The sequence below is a fragment of the Bubalus kerabau genome, chromosome 23 (assembly GCF_029407905.1).
Source record: "Bubalus kerabau isolate K-KA32 ecotype Philippines breed swamp buffalo chromosome 23, PCC_UOA_SB_1v2, whole genome shotgun sequence".
NCBI lineage: Eukaryota > Metazoa > Chordata > Mammalia > Artiodactyla > Bovidae > Bubalus > Bubalus kerabau.
Genome location: NC_073646.1, coordinates 42,809,503 through 42,833,417, shown reverse-complemented (window position 1 = coordinate 42,833,417; position 23,915 = coordinate 42,809,503). Strand labels below are relative to the sequence as shown.

The 23,915-nt window shown below is 65.1% G+C and overlaps 1 protein-coding gene across 3 annotated transcripts in view; it reads right to left on the bottom strand.

Annotated features, from left to right (window-relative positions):
- The window catches only part of ADAP1 (ArfGAP with dual PH domains 1), a 35,099-nt gene that overhangs the window by 1,703 nt on the left and 9,481 nt on the right, over positions 1–23,915 (bottom strand). Inside the window, exons 2-10 of one of the 3 annotated variants that reach the window (XM_055562369.1) lie at positions 17,512–17,642; positions 10,848–10,939; positions 8,847–8,929; positions 3,682–3,794; positions 3,035–3,181; positions 1,155–1,238; positions 833–895; positions 444–515; positions 37–283 (exon numbers count right to left, since the gene is read on the bottom strand). In XM_055562369.1, coding sequence (XP_055418344.1) covers positions 37–283; positions 444–515; positions 833–895; positions 1,155–1,238; positions 3,035–3,181; positions 3,682–3,794; positions 8,847–8,929; positions 10,848–10,939; positions 17,512–17,642 — 1,032 coding nt within the window. The remainder of the gene's footprint in view (positions 1–36; positions 284–443; positions 516–832; positions 896–1,154; positions 1,239–3,034; positions 3,182–3,681; positions 3,795–8,846; positions 8,930–10,847; positions 10,940–17,511; positions 17,643–23,915) is intronic. The other 2 variants (XM_055562370.1, XM_055562371.1) reach the window with 2 other exon arrangements.

Genomic DNA, 23,915 nt, shown 5'->3' with positions numbered 1-23,915 from the left:
GCCAGGCTTCCCCCTCGGCCGGCCCACCCGACTCACCTGCGTACTCTTGGGGCAGCATGGGCCTGTCCACCACCTTCCGGAGCGCCTCCATCCACGCCCGCTGCTCCGACTCCGTCTCGCAGGCCAGCAGAAACCGGCGCTCTGGCGTGACAACGGTGATCCCGTGTGGCCAGTGGTGGCCCTGGGTGGACGGCGGGAGCCCGGCCAGCACCGTGTAGCCGCTCTCTCTGCTGCCGATGAAGACTTCCCCGCGGGCGAAGGCGTCCTGGGGGGCACCGGGGTGCTGCACGGGGCGGCTGCTCCTGCCTGAGTCACTCAGCTGCATGCAGCCCCCAGCCCGACCCGCCCCCCAGCTCACCCAGCAGACCACCTGCGCCCGCCTGCCTTGCGGTGATGGGAGGGCACACCCACACCTCAGGGGCCTGGGGCGCGTCCAGCCTTACCAGCGGGTCCTTGAAGTACATGAGCCTGCGGTCGTCCATGGTAAACCAGCGCTTGCGGAAGCCTTCTGTCTGCTGGGGGGTGAGGGCACAGGTCGGCCCGAGGCCGCGCCTCCCCAGGTGCGCCACCTGGTCCCGGAGTCTGGGCCCCGTGCCTGCCCGCCCCACCCCGCAGCGGGGCCCCCGGGTACACAGGAGCATCAGGCAGGGCTTGCAGCTGACCAGACCGGACCCAAAGCCCCAGGAGCATGGTCAGTGGAGCCCACACGCACAAAACACATGGGCGGGTTGCCGGCACTGTTTACCCCCGACCCTGTCCCGCCCAGCCCCGAGTGACGAGGATGGGGCCTCGCTGTGACACCCAGGCGTCCAGGGCGCTGGGTCAGACCCACCTTGGGCCCCGTCTTCTCCATGTAGCCCTCCTGAAGGTAGTTCCTGGACAGCTTCGGCACCAGCTAGGGCAGAACCATGCGGCGTGGGCCTGGGGGCCTCCCTGCCTGCCCACTCGCCCCGCCCTGCCCCTGCCCTCCTCCCCGCCCCCTCCACAGTGACGCTGAGACCCCCCGGAACAAAACCCCGTGGTCTCCAGGGACTTTAGGCCACTTGGTGGCCGGGGTCTCTAGGGGCCGCGTGGCCCTCGGTCAGCCCCCAGCCGCCCGTCCCGGCCCAGGGCACACGTGCCCCCCGGGGTCACAGGGAGCAGCAGCCACTCACGTCGGCGTCGCTGGCCCCCGGGAAGGCCACCTGCAGGTAGTGGAAGCGGGCGGCGCGCAGCGCGTTGAACCAGTCCACCATCTCCTGGGGGCAGAGGCGGGGTGAGGGCCACGCCGCGGGGCCGCCACGCCCCCCAGTCGCGCCCGCCTGCGGCCCGAGGGCCAGCGTGGCTGCCCGTGGACGGCCACCGGAGCAGGCCTGGGCGGTGGGCTGCGGCCGGGCTGCCCCTCAGCCCCGCTGCTCCGGGCCTTTCCTCAGACACGGCTGTTTTTATGACCGGACGTTGGCCCAAGCAGGCGCGTCTGTTGATAGACCCACGCACAGCCCGCTGTTACCAGCTGCACCAGTGTTCTTAGGTCAGTCTCCCAGGCACTTGAGGTAAAAGAAACAGTGGGATCTAATCAAACTCCCAAGGAAAGGAAACTGAACAAAATGAAGAGACAGCCTGCAGGTGGGGAGGAAATACCTCCAAAACAATGCAACCGATGAGGGCTTAGTTTCCCAAAATCTACAGACAGCTCATATAACTCAGTGACAGAACAACAGCCCAGTCAAAAAACGGGCAGAAGACCTAAATAGACATTTCTCTAAAGAAAACATACAGGTGGCCAACAAGCACATGGAAAGACGTTCAGCATCACCAGCGATCAGAGAAACGCAAATCAAAACTTTAGTGGGGCCTGCCTCGCACAATCAGGACGGCCGACGCTGACAGGTAACATGCTGGAGAGGCTGTGGGCGGGACTGGACACGTGGACAACAGTGTGGAAGGTCCTCAAAAAACTCAGAACGACCACATGATCTGCGAGCCTACTCCTGGGAGCGGTAGAGAAAACTAACTCAAACAGACTTGTTTGAAGACACACAGGCAGCCTGTGTCCACGCACAGATGAATGGGTGAAGATTTGTACACACACAAGTGTTAGCCGTTTTAGAACGAAATGAATGCCATCTGCAGCAATATGGCTGCACCCAGAGAGTAACTAAGGAAAAGACAAACACCATTTGAAATCACTTAACACGTGGAATCTAAAATATGACAGAAATGAGCTTTCATGAAACTGAAAGAGCCTCGCAGAGAACAGACCCGTGGTTGCTGAGGAGGGGGTGGGAAGGGTGAGCTGGCAGACGAGCCTGCAGGAAGGTAAGGGCAGGTGTGTGCAGCTCAGGGAGCCTGTTCCGCACCCAGTGACAGCCCGTAGCGGACGGGAACGTGAGAAAGCTGTGCGTGACCGAGTCCGAAGACACCCACACTGTAAGGCGACTACAGTTCAGTAAAATTAAAAGACAGAAACTTGAAACCCAGGATGGGCTTAAACACGGAGCCCAGGAACGAACTCGCGTGTTCACTGATTTCTGTAACAGTATCAAGACCGGCCATTGGGAGAAGACAGTCTTTTAAACCAACTGCTGGGAAAATGAATGTCCACACGCCAGAGAAGGAGGCTGGACCGTTACTCAACCACAGACGAATCAAGGGCTGAGACGTGAGTCCCCGACAGTAAAGTTTACAAGAAGAACACGAGGCCACGGCACGACTCGGCAGCGACTTCCTGACCGTGACCCCAAAGGCACACGCGGCTGAAGGGAAACATGGTTATTTTAAAAACACTGAGCATCAAGACCGTGTGCTGTGTACAATCCACAGAACAGCCGAGCGCATGGAGATTGTGCCAGAGAGACACACGGAGGCCAGGCCTGAGGGTCTGCTCGGAGGCCAGCCGCGCCAGCTGGGGACGCAGATGCCAGCCCTGGGGCAGGCTCCGCCACCTGCCACCCCTCCTCTCCCTGGGGCTCCTAGGCCCGCTCTCCCACGGCAGCCGCGCTGGCGGTCGGCGGCCGGCCGGGCTCCCCTTGGCAGCGCGGGCGGCCGCGCCCACCTTCCCGTCCTCGTGGTAGACGAAGATGTTGCGAGTGCTGTTGTCCTTCAGGTAGGTGACCTGCAGGCCGTGCGGGTGGCCGATCTTGGCCGGCTGGAAAGTGGCGTTCAGGTGCTCGATCTTCATGACAGCCTTGGGCTCCTTGGCCTGGGGAGCAGGGCCGGGCCTCAGCATTAGGCAGGCACGGCGGGCTCTGCGTGCTGGCCCCACACTTCGGTGCCCTGTGGCTCTGAGCAAGTTACCTACACTTTCTGGGCTCGGCTTCCCAGGAGCTGCGAGGGTGGGCCCTGTGGTCCACCCCACGCTAGGCCGGGTGCCCTCTTCCTGCTCCCCACCCTGCCAGCCTGACCTCTCCCCTCTCCTTGCCGTGGGGCTGCAGATGCCCCGGTGCCCTCGGGCAGGGCCAGCCAGCCCCTCCACACACTGCCCAGGGTCCCCCTGACGTGCCTGCAGGGTGCCAGTCCCCTGTCCCTCGAGGGCCTAGGAGCGCCCCCAGCGTCACCCACACCAGAGGGAGTGGCTTTGACCAGCGGCGGGCGGAGGATCCCCACGGGGGCAGTGTGTTTCCCAGGAGAGCGCGGGGCAGCTGGGGGTGTGGCACCGCAGTGCCAGGCCTAGGTGGGGGGCCGGCCCCTGAACCCACTCACATCACTCCTGTTGAAGTACTTCAGGGCCCCCTCACGCTCCGTCAGCACGAACTTCCGGCTTAGGAACTGCCCGTTGTCCCGGCCGCGTTTCCAGAGAAAGCCTTCTCGGTACCCTGGGGGAAGGGCATGGTTGGACGGCCGCCCCGATGAGCGGACCGGGTGTTCGTACTCCTGTCCGGGGGGCTCCCGAGCGTCTCTGGACCCCGGGCTGCCCTCTTCCTTTCACTGGGTGGGCGGGAGGCACGTGGCACCCACGGGTTCTGCGGGCCTGGGGCTGGCGGTGGCCAAACACCCAGACGCGAGACCACCACGGGCCCAGAGAGATGGGGCAGGGCGAGAGGCGAGCTCAGACACACGACGCCACGACGGCCTCGGCCAAGACCCGGGGAGCCGGCCCTGACCTCCGGGCCCAGGCTCTGTCATGTGGCTCGAAGGTACAGACTGCGGTCAGGGCCCAAGTGGCGGGCGGGGGAGACGGACAACAGGGGCCACGTCCGCCCCGACCCCTCTTGTCCTTTCCTTCCCCTTTGCCTGTTCTGGGCCCCCATGTGAGTGTCACAGGTTGGGGCCCCCGTGTGGGCATCACAGGTCAGAGCCGGGCCCCCGTGTGGGCGTCACAGGTCAGGACCGGGCCCCGTGTGAGCATCACGGCTCAGGGCCCCCAGCTGGCCCTCTGAGCTGGCCGTGCCCGGTGCTGCCCTCTGCTGGCCATGACCGCGGGCTGCAGCTGTCCCAGTCGGGACACCATGGCGAGGTGCTGACCCCGGAGCCTCCAGCTCCCTGCCCGCCGCCCGCCCCAGACACCACGGACACAGGGCGTTTCTCTGCGCTCCAGACGTCTATAAAAAGGCGGCCTCCTGGCATCGGGGCCGCTGGCCCTCTCAGTCTGCAGTGCTTCAGGCCATGGGGCCCCCGCCCACCCCCCACGACCCGGAGAGGCCTTGGAGCCTGGGACAGGCCCAGCCCCGTGGCCTGCACACAGCACCGGTGCCCCGTGTGTGCTGGAGGACAGGGCCACCACCACGCCCCCAGCTCAAGCCTGGCACGTGTGCTGCCTAAACGAGCGCTCCACCAGGGCAAGGCCGGAAGGCCCCTTGCCGGCCTCCCCGACCCTGAGTCAGCTACAGAGGGCAGTGCCCGAGGAACAGCTCTTCTGCAAGGACGGTCCCGGCCAGCACCCTGTCCACACGAGATACAGCCAGCCAAACACGCACTCAGCGGTCTCGTGGCCCCACACGGGCCTCCGGGACCGACCTGTGGTCACCCCCCTGCCGAGGATGCGGCTGAGGCCGGCAGGAGTCCTGTCCGAGGCCGCTGGCCAGCGAGTGTGCAGCTGCCGGCCAGGCCCACCAGGGGGCAGCAGCACCTCGGCTGGCCTGGGCTGGGGCATCCCTGCTGTGGCCCCGATGGAGCTCCAGCCGGTCACCTCAACCCCGCTGACCTGCCGCGGCCAGCCCAACGGGACGGGCCCCCAGGCCCGGCAGCGAGCCGCCAGGAGGCCTGGTTTCGGGTGTGTGGCATGGCCACGTTGTTTCCGGGTGGGCACTCGCCAGCCTCCGATGCCCCCGGGGCATGGGTGGCTCTCAGGCCACAGTTTGAAGCCCACGGCCGAGCCACGCGCTCTCTGCACCCCTGCCCCGTGACGCAGGATGCAGCAGCCCAGGCCCTGCCACGGGCACCGCCACCCAGCACACCTGGGCTCCAAGCTGGGCCCCCGGCCACCCGCCCACCAGCAGGCCCAGCCCAGGGGCCCCGAGCAGCACCCACTCCCAGCCCACACCAGGGTCCCGGCTGCGTGCGGCATGACCATCTGCTCCCAAAAGACTGGCCAGTGCCAGGGCAGAGGCCACAGGGTTCACTCAGCATTTACTGAGTGCCAGCTGCGTGCCCCCTCCAGGAGCCGGGCTGCCCCCCGCTCAGCAGCCACCTCTGCTCAGCAAGCCCTGCGCGGAGCAGCCAGGATGTGGGCAGGGGATCTGGGCTCCAGTGCTGCCCACCCCAGGGACGACACACGGGAGCCAGCTCCCCGGCTGACCGTCCCCCGAGGGGACAAGCAGTGTGCAGCCTCTCATCGAGCTCAACACACGCGGCCCTGGGGCCTCGGTCTCCGAGGGGCTGGACCTGTGACGCCGGGCATGCTGTGACAGGCGGCCCTCGGGACAACAGGGGCCCTGTTGCCTGTGAAAGGCGGCCTTTGAGGCTCGGTGCAGGCGGGGACGGTCTGGGGACAGAGCCAGGAGCAGCCGGGACCTGGGGTCAGCCGGCCGAGGGGCCTGTGGGCAGCGGGAGGCACGGCCTGGCCCAGGCGCCCCGTATCTCTGCGACATTATCTCAGGGCAAGTGCCTCCCACACCCGGACCTTGGCCAAGGGCAGCGTGGGGGCACCTACTGCCTCGCCTGCCGCCACAGCAAAGCCATCGAGCCAGGCTGGCGCCTGCGGTCCTGCCCACGGCCGCGGCCTCACGCGGGGGTCCCTGCCTGACGGGGGCACGTCGGCGTCCAAGGGAATGCCGCCCGTGACCCGGGAAGTCACCCCTGTGCCTCTACCCTCACGGGCACCTCGTCCATGGTGGCTTCTGGGTGGGATGATGCCCCCCACCTCGCGCTCGGGTCCCTGGATCCTGGGACGTGCGGCGTCCACCCGCTGCAGACCCCACATGCTGCCCACGCAACTGCTCAGGCTGCCCGGCTCAGCCCGTGCGCCCTCCCTCCGGGCCGCGGGCCCCCTTCACGGCGGCCATGGGTGTGTTGGCCCCCCGTTCGTGGGAGAGGCCCCCGGGAACCCCGGCGCTCCTCGCAGGGGGCTGCACCTTGAGGAGGACCACCGGCCGGGGCAGCTGCTGCACCGCCCTGGACTGCAGGGAGGCGAGGGCTGGGGAGACGGGGCACGGGGGAGACGGGGCACGGGGAGAGATGGGGGCACGGGGGAGAGACGGGGCACGGGGAGAGACGGGGCACGGGGGAGAGACGGGGCACGGGGAGAGACGGGGGCACGGGGAGAGACGGGGCACGGGGAGAGACGGGGCACGGGGGAGAGACGGGGGCACGGGGAGAGACGGGGCACGGGGAGAGACGGGGCACGGGGGAGACGGGGCACGGGGAGAGACGGGGCACGGGGGAGAGACGGGGCACGGGGGAGACGGGGCACGGGGAGAGACGGGGCACGGGGGAGAGACGGGGCACGGGGAGAGACGGGGCACGGGGAGAGACGGGGCACGGGGAGACGGGGCACGGGGAGACGGGGCACGGGGGAGACGGGGCACGGGGAGAGACGGGGCACGGGGAGAGACGGGGCACGGGGGGAGACGGGGCACGGGGGGAGACGGGGCACGGGGGAGACGGGGCACGGGGGGAGACGGGGCACGGGGGGAGACGGGGCACGGGGGGGAGACGGGGCACGGGGGGGAGACGGGGCACGGGGGGGAGACGGGGCACGGGGGGAGACGGGGCACGGGGGAGAGACGGGGCACGGGGAGAGACGGGGCACGGGGGAGACGGGGCACGGGGGAGAGACGGGGCACGGGGGAGAGACGGGGCACGGGGGGAGACGGGGCACGGGGGGAGACGGGGCACGGGGAGAGACGGGGCACGGGGGAGAGACGGGGGCACGGGGAGGTGCACGTGGGGCCGGGGCAGGAGCCTGGGGGCTTGGGGCCTAGCCCCCTCCATGCGGCACAGTGCGGGCAGGGCTCCAGCCTCAGGGTCTCCGGCCAGCCAGGTGGGCAGCTGTGGGGAGCCGTGCCCCAGGTGTTCTGGCCACCACCCTCTCCCCGGGAGACCTGGGGAGGCAGGCTGGGAAAGGGCAGCCCCACCGTGACCACGAGACAGGCTACTCAGGGCAGTGCTGGGCACCTCTGGGTCCCCAGGGCGCCTCCCCACGGTACCCTGTGAGGGCTTTGCCCCAAGGGGGCTTGCAGAGGGCTCCCATGGGGTCCTGCACACCCAGGACACTTCCTGAGAATCTCAGGGCACCCAGAGCTCCACTGGGCGAGGGGGGTGGGGGACCACAGGCTTGGATTCTCAGGGCTCGAGGGGGTGGCATTCACACTCTGGGGGACACTGGCTTTGAAGAAAAGAGAAGAAAGCCTGGCCAGGGCTCCCTGCCCTGAGCCCGGGGGCAGAGATGCAGCCAAGGCCAGGACCTCCATACTCGGGGCCAAGTGCTCAGAGAAAAGAGGGTGGCCTCCCGCAGAGGAGCTGACGCCTGGTGGGAACTGTCCCCCACGAGGCCCACCCTGTGCCCGGCAGCTCCTCCTGGCAGCCGGGGAAAGTGGGAGCCGAGGGCGTTTCCAGCCCAGGCGGGAAGTCTGGAGCTGCCGCACTGAAGCCTCCTCTGGGGGGCTGCTGCCACCCAAGGCGGAACCAGGGGAAACAGGCGGCGTCCTCAGGGCACTGACCGCTGACTGAGCTCTGGGGTCAGGCTGGGCCTGGAGCCAGCGCCACTGAGAGCCCACCCTCGTCTGCCTGACGCCCGCTGGGTTGGACCCTCACAGCCAGAGGTCCTGATGCAGGAACAGACACCCTGCCTCTGCCTCGGAGCCGAGGCCACACGCCACACATGCCAGACCCCCAAGGTGTTTGTGCCTGGGAGACGGGAGACAGGCTGTGGGGTGAGCGTCCCGGGGCCTCAGGCAGGACGAGTGTGAGTCCTGGGGCTGAACAGGGAGCTGCGCCCACGAGCTCGCGGCTCTCGGGTGGATGGCAGCTGAGCCAAGGCCACAAGCAGTCCTGCAACCGCCTGCCAGGCAGGAGCGGGGCGCACGCAGAGCCCCTCGGCCGACAGACCGTGTGGGGGCCGGGCCCCCGTCGCAGCAGCAGAAGCCCCTGTGCTGACCAAGCCCCTGGGGCCTGGCCCACCCTCTCCAGGCCCACCTGGGCCCCAGGCCTGTCCACACCGCTGTGGACAGCCCCACCCGCCCTGCGGGGGCAAAGGCACAGCCCCCAGGGGCCCAGAGGGCCCTGGGCAGCCCCACCCTCGGGCAGGGTTCAGGGCGGAGCTGTGAGCAGCTGTAGGGCCCTTGCAGCCAGGTCAGCCAGCCGGTGTTGAGGGCCGGTGGACGGACATGGGCCCAGACACTGAAGCGGCCGCCCAGATTCCTCGGGACCCTGCTCCAGCTCTGGGGGGTGGGGGGCAGGGGCGGACGCCCAGCTGCGGGCAGCCTCACCTGCAGAGTAGGGCTCCTGCCGCTCGGGGTGGGCGAACTCCTGCCGCTCATACTTGGCCCGGATCCACTGCTCCCGCAGGAGTCTGAGAAGAGAGGGCACGTGCTGGGTGACGCTGGCCAAAGCTGCCCAGGTGAACTTCTGACAAGCAGGCGGGCCAGGCTCACCCACTGAGGGGGGCACCCCAGGCCACGGCTGCCAGGAGCAGGGGTTCCAGCCTGCCCCACTCACGTGGGAAGCAGGAGGGGCCAGCTTCCAACAGAGGCCAAACGGGGCGCTGGCCTGACCTCCCCCAAACCCGAGGTCAGGCACCAGGGACATGGGAAGGGAGCTGGGTCCCCGGCCGCTCTGGGTCACGGGCCTGCTGCTAAAACTGACCGCCTCCCTGGGACCTGATCCTCCCTTTACCCAGACGGCAGGGGGTGGGGAGGGCCCTGGGTCCAGAGACCCCACTCGGGCCAGACTCTGGCCTCCTGACTCACCACCGATTTCATCCCAGCGGCATCCCAGAGCCTTTGCCTGTGGGAGGCTGCTGCAGCCCCTCCACTAAGTGGGTATAGCTGAGGTGCACTCCACACCAAACACGGGCATTCACACGCCCCGTCCACCCCTGCACGGCACTCCACAGCGTCCACGGGCGTCCACACGCCCTCCACTGCTGCATGGCCTCCGTGGTGAGCTCAGCTGTCAGCCCCCATACCCTCCTGGTCTCATGGCTGCCTGGTCAGGTTCCCTTGTTGATACCAGCCCAGTGAGGGGCCTCTCCCAGGACCCCATCCCTCCCGGCACACCCAAGCACCTGAGTCTGGGGAATGGAGTGGGCTCGGCTCCTGTGAGCCTTCACCCAGTAGAGGTTTCCGGAAAGTGGGGCCCACTGGGATTCAGAGCACTCTCCCACTGGGGCCGCCGGGTCAGCCGAGAGGCCTTGACCACACGGCCCGCTGGGGCACCTTGCAGGGACCAGGCCCGTGGGAGTCTGTCCGTGGCGCCGGCTCAGGCGGTGGGGACGCAGCCATGCGTGCAGGTGGGCTGACCGCAGGAGAGCTGCTGACCTGCAGATTCACAGCCGGGCAGAGAGGCCGGGTGGGGGGCGCCAGGAGGGGTGGGGCCGAGCAAGGGGCCCTGCCCACAAGGGCTTGAAGACTGGACGCGGCGTGCAGAGTGAGGTCAGCCCCCGGCTCCCCACCTGTCAAGCGGGGTCTGAACTGGTGGTGCTGAACTCCCGCCTCCCAGGTGGGTCACCGCTCCCAACCCCACTGTGGCAGCCGGCAGCCCCCTCATCTCCCAGCCCTCATCTGCACAGAGCTAGGAACACACGAGCCCTGCATGCAGCCCGGGTCCCAGTGTCGTGGGCAGGGCCTCCGGGGTGTGGGGTTCACCAAGTGAGTCGGGGTGACAGCGCTGAGCACAAAGGAGGCGGCCCAGGGGTGGGGCTGGACGCAGGGGCCTGGGCTGAGGGCAGGCTGCGGCCCCGCCGTCCATCCCAACGGAGGGACAGTCCAGGAGGAGCCTCGTCACAGGGCCTTCCTCTCCAAGCTGGTGCAGAGCCCGACATGGGGGCCTCCCCCAGGGGCTGGGGTCCCAACCTCACCCCAAGCACCTCCCCTGATCTCCGGAACCTTTCGGAACCCAGTGGAGCCCAGGAGTGCCCACGGGGTGGGCAGACAGGGAACCTGAGGCTCTGAGAGGTTGGTGACTAGGATCGTGTGGGGTCATGCCCCTGACCCTCCCCATGCCCATGTCCTGGGCACCAAGCCAGGTGGGCCGCATGCAGGAGCGGCCGCCCAGCAAGCCCTCCAGACGCCGGGGACGCCACAGGGACCCCTGGACCCAGGCTGAGGTTCCCGCAGGGACCTGTACCGCCCAGGAGCCCAGGCCAGCTGTCCCCACCCTGCCCGCCACTGCCACACCAGGAATCAAAACCAAGCGGGGGGCGCCTGGATAGGGCTCCCGGACACGGGCCGGCGCGGAGCAGCGGCGCGGACAGGCCCCTGTGTACTCACTGGCAGTCGGAGGCCGAGGGCCGGTAATAGAAGGGGGGCACTCTGGACTCGAACGTGGCTCTGGCGATGGCGTTCCCACGGGAGGCCATGAACTGCAAGAGAGACGGTGTCACGGCCCCGAGCCACAGCTGACCTGGGGCCGGGGGGCTGGCCACAGGGTGGGGGAGCTGGGCACTGCCCTTCCCCGCGGGCGGTGGGGCCCCGGCCCTCCAGAAAGGGCCCCTCGGGAGGGAGGCCCCCGCCCCCGCCCCACATCTGATCCCACGGGTCCCAGGGCACAGAGGCCAGACCGGCCTGGAAGCCCACGTCCTGTGAGGCAGCCAGGCTGCATAGACCAAGCAGGGGACTACAAGCAAAGAACGAGCCTGTGGAATGCAGACAGGGTGCCCTGTGGGGTGGGGGCGACGGGGGTCTTTGGAGCAGCCGGCGTGTGGGGTGTCTGGGCACGGACATAGCACGAGCGAAGGCCCTGAGGTGGAGTGAGCTGGGTGGGCCGGAGGGGAAGCCCTTGGTGTCGGTGGGGGGGCTTCCCGCAGGGCCTCAAACGCCAGGGGTGGTGCGGGACCCCAGGGCTCCAAGCCCACCCTCTCAGTCAGGGCACTGAGGACGGTCCAGCCAAGGGTGCGCAGGATGACCGGCAAGAGCCACAAAACGATGAGACCCTTCAGCAAAGGCTGGGACCGACGTGGGATCCTCAAAGCATAGGCTTCTCCGCACAGAGCACCCGCCTGGTCCGAGGCCGGCTGAGGACAGCAGCCGGACATCATCGCTGAGGGCCAGCGGGGTGAGGGCCCTCGGGCTCCACAGAGAAGCCTCCGAGCGCCCCCAGGAGCAGAGCAGACGCTGAACAGACACGCCAGCTCTGGGTGAGGGAGACGGAAAGCACGCCGTCTCCTTATGTTGATCTACTTTTAGCAATTCTCAAAAAAGAAAACCAGGAATAGAATTTTCAAGAGCTAGAATGATTCTAAAGTTCATTTTAAAGTTAACAAGCAGAAGAAAATTGTGAGAAGGAAGACGCTTCCTAGCAGATATTAAAGCCTGTTATAAAGCTACCGAGTCAAACAGTGCCAACAAGAAAACCTCCAAGGTCCAGAAGCAGATCCAATGGGATCTAATATCCAGTACCAACAGGTTTAGCAGGACGAGCTGGTACACAGTAGTGGTAACGTCTCAGATAGATGGGGGTTGATAACCAATGAGAAACTGGAAACCGTTGCAGAAAAGGGGGTATGCCTTTCAGCAAAACAAAACTCCAACTTCATGAGAGGCTGAATTTCCAAAGTTAAGCAATCAAAATAGTAGACGAAGGGAATTCCCTGGCAGTCCAGCTTCCAGTGGAGGGGGCAGTTTGATCCCCAGTTGGAGAACTAAGACCCTGTAGACCACGCGGAACAGCTAAAAAAGATAGATGAAAATCACAGGGTGATTTAAAACATGACTCAAGGAAAATATGGAAGGAAATCTTCAGGATTTGGGGTTGGGAATGGTTTCTTAGTCACTGTGTGTGACGCGTGCCAAGTCGCTCAGTCATGTCCAGCTCTGTGCGACCCCGTGGACTATACAGTCCGTGGAATTCTCCAGGCCAAAATACTGGAGTGGGTGGCCTTTCCCTCCTCCAGGGGATCGTCCCAGCCCAGGGATCAAGCCCAGGTCTCCTGCATCGCAGGCAATTCTTTACCAGCTGAGCCGCCAGGGAAGCCCTTAGGTTTCTCTCAGGCTTCTTAAAGCTATCAGATAAGCCCAGGGTTTCTTAGAAGCGACAGCAAAACCACAAGGAACAAAAAAAAAATCAACAGAACTTCACCGGAACTTAAGACTGCTGTGCTTCTAAGGACCCCATCAGGAAAGGGAAAAGGGGCATGAGCCTTAAAAACACGAGGCCCCTGAGAAGCAGCCGTCCCAGGTCCTGAGACAGCCGAGGGCCGCGTTGCTGTGGAATGTCCCGGACCGGCGAATCCAGACAGGAGAGCCGCCCTGGGGTCTCAGGAAGGGGCTCCCCTGAGGTGAGGACGACAGATGTCCTGGCAGCTGCAGGCGACGGCTGAGCTGGATTCTGAACGTGCTTTATCTGCTTTTCGCTGCCGGGGGGCTGACGTACATTGCTGGTTTCAGGCGTGAGACCTGGTGGTTCCTGTTCAGGGCGTGAGACGCCGGTTACGGGGCTGGGGACCGCGTGCTTCCCTTACAGCCCGTGACTTACCTGTCCTAGGGTGGACTCGGCGCCTCAGTCTCCTGCACCTACGTCTCCCGTTCCCCCAGCCCTGCCCTCCGGCAACCACCTGCCTGTCCCCCATGCCTGTCAGTCTGCGTCTTTTTCAGATCCCACAGGGGAGTGAGATCAGACTTGCTTTCTGTGTCTGACAGATTTCTCTTAGCATAAGACCCTCCAGGTCCACCCCTGTTGTCGCAGATTGTGAAATACCACTCTTCTGGCTTAGGAATATTCCGTTGTATAAATGCACATCTTCCTTATCAAGGCACCTGTAGACGCTCCCACATCTTGGCTATTATAACTCATGCTGCAGGGAACACGTGAGTACATATATCCTTTTGATTAAAAATGTTCTAGTGGGATTGTACCCACCAGGCTGCTCTGTCCATGGAATTCTCCAGCCACAATGGAGTGGGCAGCCGTTGCCTTCTGCAGGGGAGCGTCCCGACCCAGGAATGAGGCGCTGTGGGCGTGTTCTTTGCCGCCTGAGCCACCAGGGAGCCCTCATCCTGGTGGGGCTGCTGGATTGTATGGCGGGTCTCTTTCTCGTTTTCTGAGGAAACTCCACACCGTTCTCCACAGCGGCTGCACCAGTTCACGTTCCCACCAGCAGTGCAGAAGACGCTCTTTTCTGCACATTTGTTATTTATAGAATCTTTTTTTCTTGGCCACATGGCACGTGGGATCTCAGTAGTTCCCCTACCGGGGATGGAACCCACAGCCCCTGCCCTGGAAGCGTGGGGTCTTAACTGCTGGGCCGGCAGGCGAGCCCCCATTATCTGCAGACTCTTAACAAAGGCCACTCCTGGCACCGTGAGGTGGAGGCTCGGCACGGTCTAGATCAGCGTTTCTTTTTTTTGTTTTGTTTTTTTGGATCAGCGTTTCTATGCTGGCGCTGAGCGTCTTTTCACGCACCTGCTGACGAGCCGTGTCTTTAGAGACGCGTCTGTCCAGGTCCTCAACCCGTTTCTAACTGGACACTTTGTTTTTTCTTTTTGATACTGAGTTGTATGAGTTCTCTGTACATTTTGTGCAATAGCCCTTAACACACGCATCATCTACAAACATCGCTACCGTTCAGTAGGTGGGCTTTTCACTTTGTTGATAGTTTTCTTTTTGTGCAAAAGCGTTTTCATTTGCTGCAGTCCCATCTGTTTATCTTTGCTTTTGTAGCCTGCCTGAGGAGGCAGACCCAGAACGATACTGCTAAGACTGACGGCCACGAGCTCGTGTACGGTTTGGGCTGTATGGTTTGGGGTCTTAAACATTTAGGTCTTTGATTCATGTTGACTCACTTTTTGTACACGGTGTGACATGCGGTGTGGGCTGTCCAGTTCTCCCAGCACCTTTCGTAGAAGAGACTCTCCTTTCCCCACTGCACGTTCCTGCCTCTGGATTATTCACTTTTTAAAAATTCACTTTACTGAAGTCTAGTTGATGTACAGCGCTGCGCTGCTTTCTGACGTGGGTAAGGCACAGGCGTGCCTGCATCTGTGCTCGCCCGTTGAGCAGAGCCCCCGAGCGCAACGGCAGGACGGTGCTTAACACCCTACGGCACTAGTGTGCCCGTGCCGACCCCGGACCCCCACCCCTTCCCCAGCCACTCCGTCCTGGCAGCCACAGCCTGGCCTCCACGCCCGTGAGCTCCTCTCGGTTTCATAGAGATTCATGTGTGTCATATTGTAGATTCCGCCCGTAAGTGGTGTCGTACGGCATGTGTCTTTGTCTGACTGACCTGGCGGGATAATCTCCAGGCTCATCGATGTAGCTGTAACTGGCGTTCTTTTATTCTATTTTATGGCCAAGTAATATTCCAGCATATATATGTCCCACCGTGCTCACTTTAAAATGGATTTTATATGAATCGCCCCTCCATGATGTAAAAAATTATAGATGGCTCCTTAAAAATATAAACCATACTTTTTCATTTTAAAAATATCATTTCAACATGAAAGTTAAAACACAACCCACAGAACGAGAAGAATTACTTGCAAACACTAAATCTGAAAGCGATTTTGTGTCCAGAATCTAAAGCTTAGTGATAACATCTCCTGACTCAGTAATCAAAAGACAACCCATTTTTAAAGTGGGAAAGGATCTGAATGAACATTGCCCCAAAGAAGATACACAGCTGGCCAAGAAGCACACGGAGCAGCGCTCAGCGTCACTCATCCCCAGGCAGGGGGGCCGACACCATGAGGACACGCCCGCACGCCCCGAGGAGGGCTGAGGCCAGACCGAGACGCGGAGGGGCTGCAGTCCTCGCGAGCTGCCGGCGGGCCGGGGCGCTGTGGTGCGCAGAGCCCGCCGACCCTCAGACGTCAGGCGGTCACCCCGAGGCCTGGCAGCGCCGCGCCCTCCCAGAGCTGAGGGCACAGACCTGCCGTGAACCCCGCTGCTCAGAAGGCCTGGGAAAACAAGACAGGCGTGCAGCTGGTGAGGGGCGGACAAGCGGTGGCCCCCACGCGACCGCGTGACCTCGCGGTGACAAGAAGTCAAGTGCTGACACCCCGATAGCAGGGATGAGTCTAGAAATCGATGCTCAGCGAGAGGAGGGAGGGGGCCTGGAACCACACGGTGAACCCACCGGCACGAAGCACCCAGAGCAGATAGGCCCGCCGCGGGGAGGCAGGGCCCCTCTCTCGGCGGGGCCGGGACGGGGGCCGGCAGGGGCCCCAGTGGGTGCGGGCTCATTTGAGGATATGAAAACCTTCTCAAATTAGATCATGGCGGTGGTCACACAGCCCTGAGAATTCATGAAAACCACCAAACCGTAGACTAGAAGGGTGAGGGGCGCGGCGTGTGAGCAGCAAGAGATCAGGCTGCTCTGAGTAAAAATAACTGAGGGCAACGCAGGCCTATCTCGGTGTGCAGTAAACCCTGAAACCACAAAGGCAAGGCTGATAAACTTGATCACTTCAAAATCTGAAAGTTTCCACCGTGAAAACCACCACCAGCAAAGTCAGGACAACCTCCCAAAAACGTCTTCGCTGTCTCTGAGGGCCGCGAACCCGCCTCTGTGAAACCCCCACAAAGGAAGCAGCCCATGCCAGTGACGGTGAGGGGCCCAGCCCGGAGCCCGGAGGTCACACCTGGTTCTGCAACGGCCCCTGAGGCGGGGAAGGGCAGGGAAGGGCCTGCGGGCATGGCCAGGAGGGGAAGCCTGGCAGAATCCTTGAAGTTACAGTCAGAGCCTTCCGACTTCCCCTCCAGGAATGGAGGCCACCTTGCTGCCCCGGTGGCCCAGGGCTTGTCTGGGAAGGACACCCCGCAGCAAGCCTCAGCAGGGCCCCCACACTCCCGGAGCTGTGCACGCAGCCATGACCGGGGTCCAGCCGCACGGTGAGTGTCACCGGCCTCATAAGGGGGAAGCACGCGGGCGGGGGCTCAGGCCCGGGGCAGGGGTGGAGCGGAGGGCCGGGTTCCATCTGAAGTGATGGGAATGTTCTAAAGCTGACAATGGGGGCAACTCCGCTGAAGTGCTCTTAAGAGAGCAAGTTGTGTGACGTGTGAGTCATGTTTCAATAAAGCTTCTTTAAAGCACGTGCTATAGAAAAATAAAGTTCAGGGAAAACCATGAAACAAAACACACAGACCAGGGCCCTGTGCCCGGCTCTCCGCACCCGGGCCTCCCGGGCCGGGCTGGCTCATGACCTCTGGCCCAGGACTCGGGGCGGGGGTCCAGCGCCCTGCAGGCCCAGCCCTGCCGGCCCCTCGAGGTCGCAACGGGAGCAGAGGAGCAGAGAGCAGAAGGGGCTGGAGCCCCTCACCCCAGACCCCGCTCGCTCCTCACCCCCAGCCCAGCCCAGCCTCTCTGGGACCTCCCTGTCCCTCCCTCCTCACGAGGTGCACGTGCTGCGGGCTTGTGTCAATGCGGCCTCGCCCTCCTGTCTGGCCCTGGGGTGGGGGTGCTTCCAGCCATGCGGTGTGTCCGCGTGCCGGGGCGGCCTCACTAGGGTACGTGCGGACTCTGAGTTGGCACGGAGGCCGGGGTGGGCCCGGGACTCTGTGGGTGGACAGCAGGTGAAGGGCTTGACTTCTGTCACCTTCTGCAACTCTGTGTAAGTTATCCATGAAACCCTGACAACAAGGGGCCCATGTGGGTTCCCAGGGCACCAGGCAGGTAGGGGCCTGCCTGGGCCAGGGTGCGGGCTGGGTCTGAGGCCGCCATGGCAGCGGGCAGGCCCCGCCCCCGGCACCCGGCTGGGTCTGAGGCCGCCGTGGCAGCGGGCAGGCCCACCGTGGCAGTGGGCAGGCACCCCCCGGCACCTGGCTGGGTCTGAGGCCGCCGTGGCAGCGGGCAGGCCCCCCAGGCACCCTGCTGGGTCTGAGGCCGCCGTGACAGCGGGCAGGCCTGCCGTGGCAGTGGGCAGGCACCCCCCGGCACCTGGCTGGGTCTGAGGCCGCCATGGCAGCGGGCACACCCCCCGGCACCCAGCCCAGCCGTACCTCCACTTGCACATCTTCCCAGGTGTCCAGGCGCACGGACTTCACCTTGCTGACATGGGGGATGTTCCGGTGAATCCCAGAGCAGCTCAGACAGATGAACACCCCCAGGGTGTATGAGGCCCAGTCAGGATCTGCAAGACAAGGCCAGACGTCAGGGGGGTCTCCCCTGAGACGGGGGCACTGGACCACAGCCCACAGGCCTGCACGCCCACCCTCCTTTCTGGGTTTCATTTCCTCACTGGAGCGATAGGAAGACGGGACACCAAGTTCACGGGGTCTGAGGGCCCCAAGCAGGGGTCCCGGCCACCCCCACAAAGGACCAGCCCCCCATCGTCCCAAGAACCCCCCCGTCATGCTAGCTCCCCCCAAGGGCCTCAGGGGAGAGACTGGAAGCTGGGAGCCAGGGCTCCGCCCCAGACTCTCAGCGCACGTGGCACATGGAACAGACAAGGCTCAGGAGGAAGACTGCCGTGTCTCCACGAGGGACCTCGTCCTGGCCTCTGCAGACTCTCCACTGGGGGCTGGGGGGCTGGGCACACCCAAACCCTGACCCCTAATAAGGGCCTCTGGCCACTGACACGGCAGTGGCTGCGGGAAGAGGCTCCTGCTGCAGCTGGGGCAACAGGCTGCGGGGGAGTGCCCGGCCCAGGGACAGGGTCTGGCTCTCTGAGGCCACCAAGAGCCCTGCCCTGGCCTCCCCCTGCACATCGGCGGGTCCCAAGCAGAGCAGGCGCAGGGGCCGCCTGGACCCAAGGCCTCAGCCAGCTCGGAAGGGCCGTGAGCGGGGCCCCATCCTCCCCACACCCGCTGTCCACCCCCAGCTTCCTGGCCGCTGCCCACATCCCCCGGCTGCACCTCTGCCTGCGGGGCCCACAGACATCACGTCAGTTCTCTGGGTGGAACCCCAGGGGCTTCTCCAGCCGGAGGGTGGCGCCCTGGGCACGGCCCCTGTGCCCCCCAGGCCTCTGTGACCACCCGCTGGCCCCCGACGGGCGCTGGGAGGGGGCGTCAGGGACACGTCCCACCCCACGGCCCCCACCACGACCTGGGAAGGCGCTCTGGCAGCAAGAGCCTGCCCATGGACAGGACCAGGCTTCTGAGGTCCTCGGCCCCTGCGTGCATGGGGACCCTGGGACCAGACACAGCGGGCTTGGGGAGGGAGAAGAACGCCAGGCTCCTGGCTCTGAGCCTCCCGGGGAGCAGCGGGAGAGACACTGCGTGTCAGGGAACCCCAGATGCCCTCCAGAGCCGAGGCTCCTGGACAGAAGAGCCCCGCCGGCGACTGCTCTCCACAGGCTTGTGGGACCTCAGAGAACACCTATCTGCAGGAGCGCTCCCCGCGAGCGTCACCCAGCTGCCGCCAAGGACCCAGGAAAGCGCCTGCCCAGGGCCCTGAGCAGGCTGCACCTGGCGTCCGGCCCACCCTGCACGGTCACCGTGCCCCCCACCCTTCCAGGAGCGCGCCCTCTGTGCCAAAGCGCGGCCCCTGCAGGAAATGAGGAAGCCAGGATGGAAGCCAGCAGGCCCGCGGGCGAGGCGCACTGGGGCCCTCGCGGGGAGCCCACGTCCTCTGAGCAGGAACCCTCGTGCACCGGCCGGGACGAGGTGGGGGCCTGGGCACAGGGCAGGGCGAGGGCCATGGCTCCCTCCCGGGCGCCCGCCCTGGCCTCCCTCTGGGACCCGGCCCAGCAGAACTCACGGCCCTGCAGCTCCATCACACCCGCCCCAGAGCCTTCCGGGGTGACGGCCTTTTGGGGTGGCAGTGGCCGCTTCTTCCACACTCAGAAGGGCTCCCTTGACCCTCTGACTATCACACCCAAGGCAGGTGCTGTTTGTGTGTCGACAACCCCAGCCCCGTCCCAACAGAGAAGCAGAAAGGTCGAGCCTGAAGGGCCAGCGGCTCCTGCGTCCTCCCGGGTGGGCATCCAGTGGCCGGGCCTGGAGGAGCACCCGCAGGCACGTTCCAACCTCCCCCAGACCCTCACACCCACTCGGGACGCAGAGCCAGCCGCTGGGGTCCTGGGGTCTGCAGCCTCCTCACCCTCACTGGCCACGACTGGCCACGTTGCCAGGCTGCAGCCTCGCCGTCAGCCCAGCTCCACAGGATGAGGGAGCAAAGCCCAGGGAGCTGTAAGCAGGGCCTGAGGTCACGCAGCAGAGGGCGGCTGGCCCAGGTCTCCCAGAAACACCTTCCTGGTTCAGAGCGGGCAGGTGCCGGGAGGCTATACTAGCCGGCGTCCACAGGGGCCCCCGCCCAGCGGCCAGGCCGCAAGGAAGCCTGTCCTCATCTCGGGAGCAGACGGCTCCTGCCTCCTCCTGCCTGGGCAGCACCGGGGCAGGGAGATGGTTTCGAGTAAGTTGGAGGCAGGGACGTCTCGGCCGGAAGCCTCCACACTGCAGCCTGTGGAGCATGCAGTCCGCCCGCGGGAGTGCCCCTCCGTGTGCCCCCACCTCTGGGCGAAAAGGCACCGGCCACCCCTGCCCCGGGGCCTGCAGCACGGGCACTCGAGTCACCCACCGGCCGGGTGCATGCCTGTCTGCCCTCTGCCCTGCAAAAGGCTTCAAATCCTCCAGGCGGCCGCAGGGCGTCCCTGGAGGGCCCAGGAAGGCGCTCCAATCAAGTGATTTAAAGAAGGGTTCAGACCCTGGGGGTAGAATTCTGGGGGTGACTCTGACCAGCAGTCTAAGGCCTCAGGGGTCAGAAGAGTGACTGCCCCAGCCCTCCAAAGCCACAAGAACAGGAAGTGGGGCTGAGCGGGTGTGAGGCTATTCAGGGGAGCCGGCACCCTGCAGCCCCTCTGGGGATAACTGATGACCACTTCCGGTCCGTCTGGGCGTCTGTGCTTCAGCAGATCAGCAAGTCACTCGCCCAGCCCTTCCCTCCTCCTGGAAGCAGCCTCTCAGCACAGTCTCCTGGGGGGGCTCGATGCCCACCCTGCGGCCAAAAGCCCCAGGCGGGGGGCAGGGGTGGTTAGGGGAGGGGAGACCTTTGGCTCCTGGGGGCCAGTTGTGCCCCCAGGGCCCCAGGAAGGAGGGCGCCGAGCAGGAGAGCCGGTCAGGCGCCCCCCGCACCAGCACCAGGAGAGGCGTGGGAGCTGGGGTGTGCGCGTCTGCGAGAGCCTCACCCTGAGCCCAGGGCCCCAGGGCGGAGGGCGCCTGGCAGGAGAGGGCCCCACGCTGGGCCCAGCTGTACTATGGGGGCACACGCCGGCCCGGCCCCAAGGGAAAGGGGCTGCCCTGCCCCTCTGTGTACCCACAATGCGGGGACCCCCTTCCCAACGGCCTGGACTCAGCCGCCAGGACCTGTGTCCCCAGCAGAGGCCGTGGGTCAGCAGCTCTGGCCAAGGGAACGGCCAGCGTTGGTGGAGCGCAGGGCCCCGTGGCAGAGGGGTGAGGGCTGCCCTGCGCTTCTCCGGGCTCCTGCACGGGGGTGACCAGACCTGTGGGCCAGGCAGACTCTGCCCCAGGCCACCAGCTCCGCACCCGCCTCTCCTGCCCCCCAGCTGCCCCACCTGCCCTGCCTTCTAGGACACTCCGCGTGACTCAGCTCCCTGGCTCTTCCAGGGCAGGTGAGACATGTCCTGGGGCTGAGGCGGGAGGAGCAGGTGTGCCCCTTGCCGAGCCCGCGGGGGGTCCCGGCAAGGCCGCAGGCTGCAGCGGGGAGGGCTGAGCTCTGGGCAGAGGCCCAAGGGGTACCAAGGAGGGGGATGGGCGCCGGCCTCGGGGCCCACTGCCCACGCCCATCGCAGGCGCCCCCTGCTGAGCTGCCCTCCACGCATCCAGCACCGCTGGGGTGTCCACCCTCACCTCCCGCTGGAGTCCGAGCTCTGGGTGGGTGGTGCTCTGTCACTAAAGGTGGCGCTGCATACAGAAGGCGCTCAGTGCCTGTCTGTGGCCACACGTTCTCTCCTCCCGCCCAGTCCCCGGAGAGGCAAGCACCCGGGCCTGGCGTGGCCTCCCCGCCTGGGCCCCACTCCCTTCTCTCTCGGATCACTCCCAGCAGCAGCCAGACCCAGTGGTCAGAGCCCCTCTCAAGCCCGAGGGCCTCCTCGCCTCCCTGGCGCCAAGCCCAGCCCTCCTGGACCAGGCACCGCCGCGGGTCCCCTGCCCACAGTCCTCCACAGGCTACGCACACCCCACCAGGGGCCCTCCAGCTTCTCATCTGGCCTCTTGGCTCTAAGATCTGAGCTCAACGCAGGCGGTGGTCACGCAACCAGGGAACGTTCTAAAGGCCGTGAATTCTTCTCTTCCCGTGGTCAGCTCTGCCTCACCTGAGTGTCGCCTCAGCAAAGGTGAAGGAGAGCGAACAGGGAAGCAGCTTCGGCTGGTTCTTCCGCCCCCACCCCTGCCCTCTCTGCTCCAGAACCTCCATGAGTGCCAGGCGTCTCCAGTCCAGTCCGCTGCCAGCCCGCCCAGCGCCCGGTCGCCGCCCGCGTCCCCAGCACCCGGACGGCTCCCCCTCTTCCCGCAGCCCCTCCCGGCCCTTCTGCCCACACCCGAGCTGCCGGCACACCCAGCTCTTCAGGCTTCCCAGCGTCTCCAGGCTTTGACGGCCCCTCCCCACCACTCACTCCGCAGTGGCCTGCCTCCACCTGCTTCCCCAGCCGGGACCCTCCGCGCCTGCCACCCCGCCCCGCGGAGGCCCTCCTACACCGTGGGCACCTCCGAGCCCGCATCCTGGCGCTGGACACACGGCCTCTCCGCTTCCCCCGGCAACAAGCGAGGCTCGCGGGGCCCGGCGGGTTCCTGCTTCCAGAGGAGCTGCGCCCGCGTGACCAGGGGACCCTGGCAGCCACGGTACCACCTGTCCGCAGGCCACACTGCAGCAACAGCCTCCCCCAGTGAGCGCCCCAGGCCCGGCTGCACCCACACGCTCCTGTCCCTGAGACCGCTCACCCCCACCTGGGGGCCCTGTGCTGACCACCGCCTGGCCAAGACTGCACGGCCCCCCATCGCCCAATGCCGCCCACTCTCACCAAGGCCTGTGCCAGGGTCCTGGGGCCGCACACAGGCGGGGGCATCCGGCCCTCCATCAGAGCTGCCCCCCCACGACTAAAGCGCCTCCAGCGCTGCCTCCTCTGGGGATCCTGGTCACAGCGGGGGGGCCTGCTCCCTCCACAGGGCAGCTCCCACCATCCCGGGCCCCACCAACTGGTGACCCCAAGTTGCCCCTCCGTAACAGTGGGGCCCCCCCTCCCCGTGGCCCCTCGAATGCTCTGCTGGCTGGGTCCCCACGAGGCATGCCCAGGGCTCACAGTGTCCTCCAGCTCCCCTCCCCCAGGCCCCCCAACATGGCTCAGGCCGCTCCCCACTGAACCCACCCCAGGCCGGCCCTTAGCTGAGGTGACCCCAAGCTCCCCCGCTGTCCCCAGAGCCGCCGCCCGCTCCGTGCAGCAGCGTTGACATGGCCTCCGACAGTCTGAAAGCTCGTCCTCCACATTCCAATCGCCGGCATCTTTCCTGACCTCCAGGAAGGAGGGGCCGCCACACCCGCAGCCCATCTGGCCTCTGCAGGGGGCCACCTGCCCACCTGCCAGCCCCACGAGACTGCAGAGCTCAAGCGAGGCGCAGGGCAAGGCACCCCAACACTCACACACGGGCAGGGCAGCGCCAGCTCTGGGGCGGATCCAAGGTCAGCCCCAGCCGGCCCCTGGCTCTGGGTGGGGCTGCTGTGGGCCAGGCGAGGCTGGCAGCCTGCTGGCCACCTCCAGGCCTACACACTGTCCTGGACAGCCGCGGTGGAGGGCCCGTCCTGGGCAAGATTCTGGGAAGCTGGTGGGGCAGGGAGCACCCGGAGTCTCTCCACCTGGAGAACCATGGCGCTGGCAGATTCGGACGACAGAACTGGTCCTGAGCTCCGGAGCCTGCGGAAGCCTCACAGCTTCGAGGGGCAGTCTGCACATCAATGGCATCGGCTCCACTGAGCTCAGCCCCACCGAGCTCCACTGAGCTCCATCACTAGCTCTGAGCCCAGCAGTGGCTACCCACCCCAGAGTCTCCATGTTATTAGATTCAAATGGCTGGTGTTCCACAAAACACACGAGACGCACAAAGAAACCAGAGTGCGAACTGCACCACCATGCTCAGCAGAGCGCTGGGAGCTCTGGCCAGAGGAATCAGGCAAGAAAAAGAAGTGCGAGTCATCCAAGCTGGAAAGGAAGAAGCGAAAGTGGAGCTATGTCATTCGCCAGCGGAACGACCTGATAATAGGCAGATACAAAGACCCACTGAAAAGCCGCAAAGACTAGGAAATGAATTAAGCAAAGGATTCAAAGTTAACACGCAAGAAATCAACTGACTGTATACACACATATGTATATATACTCACACACTATACATCTACATATAACAACAGTAAAAGGAAACTACAAAAATAACGCCATTTACATTTGCATCAAAAAGAA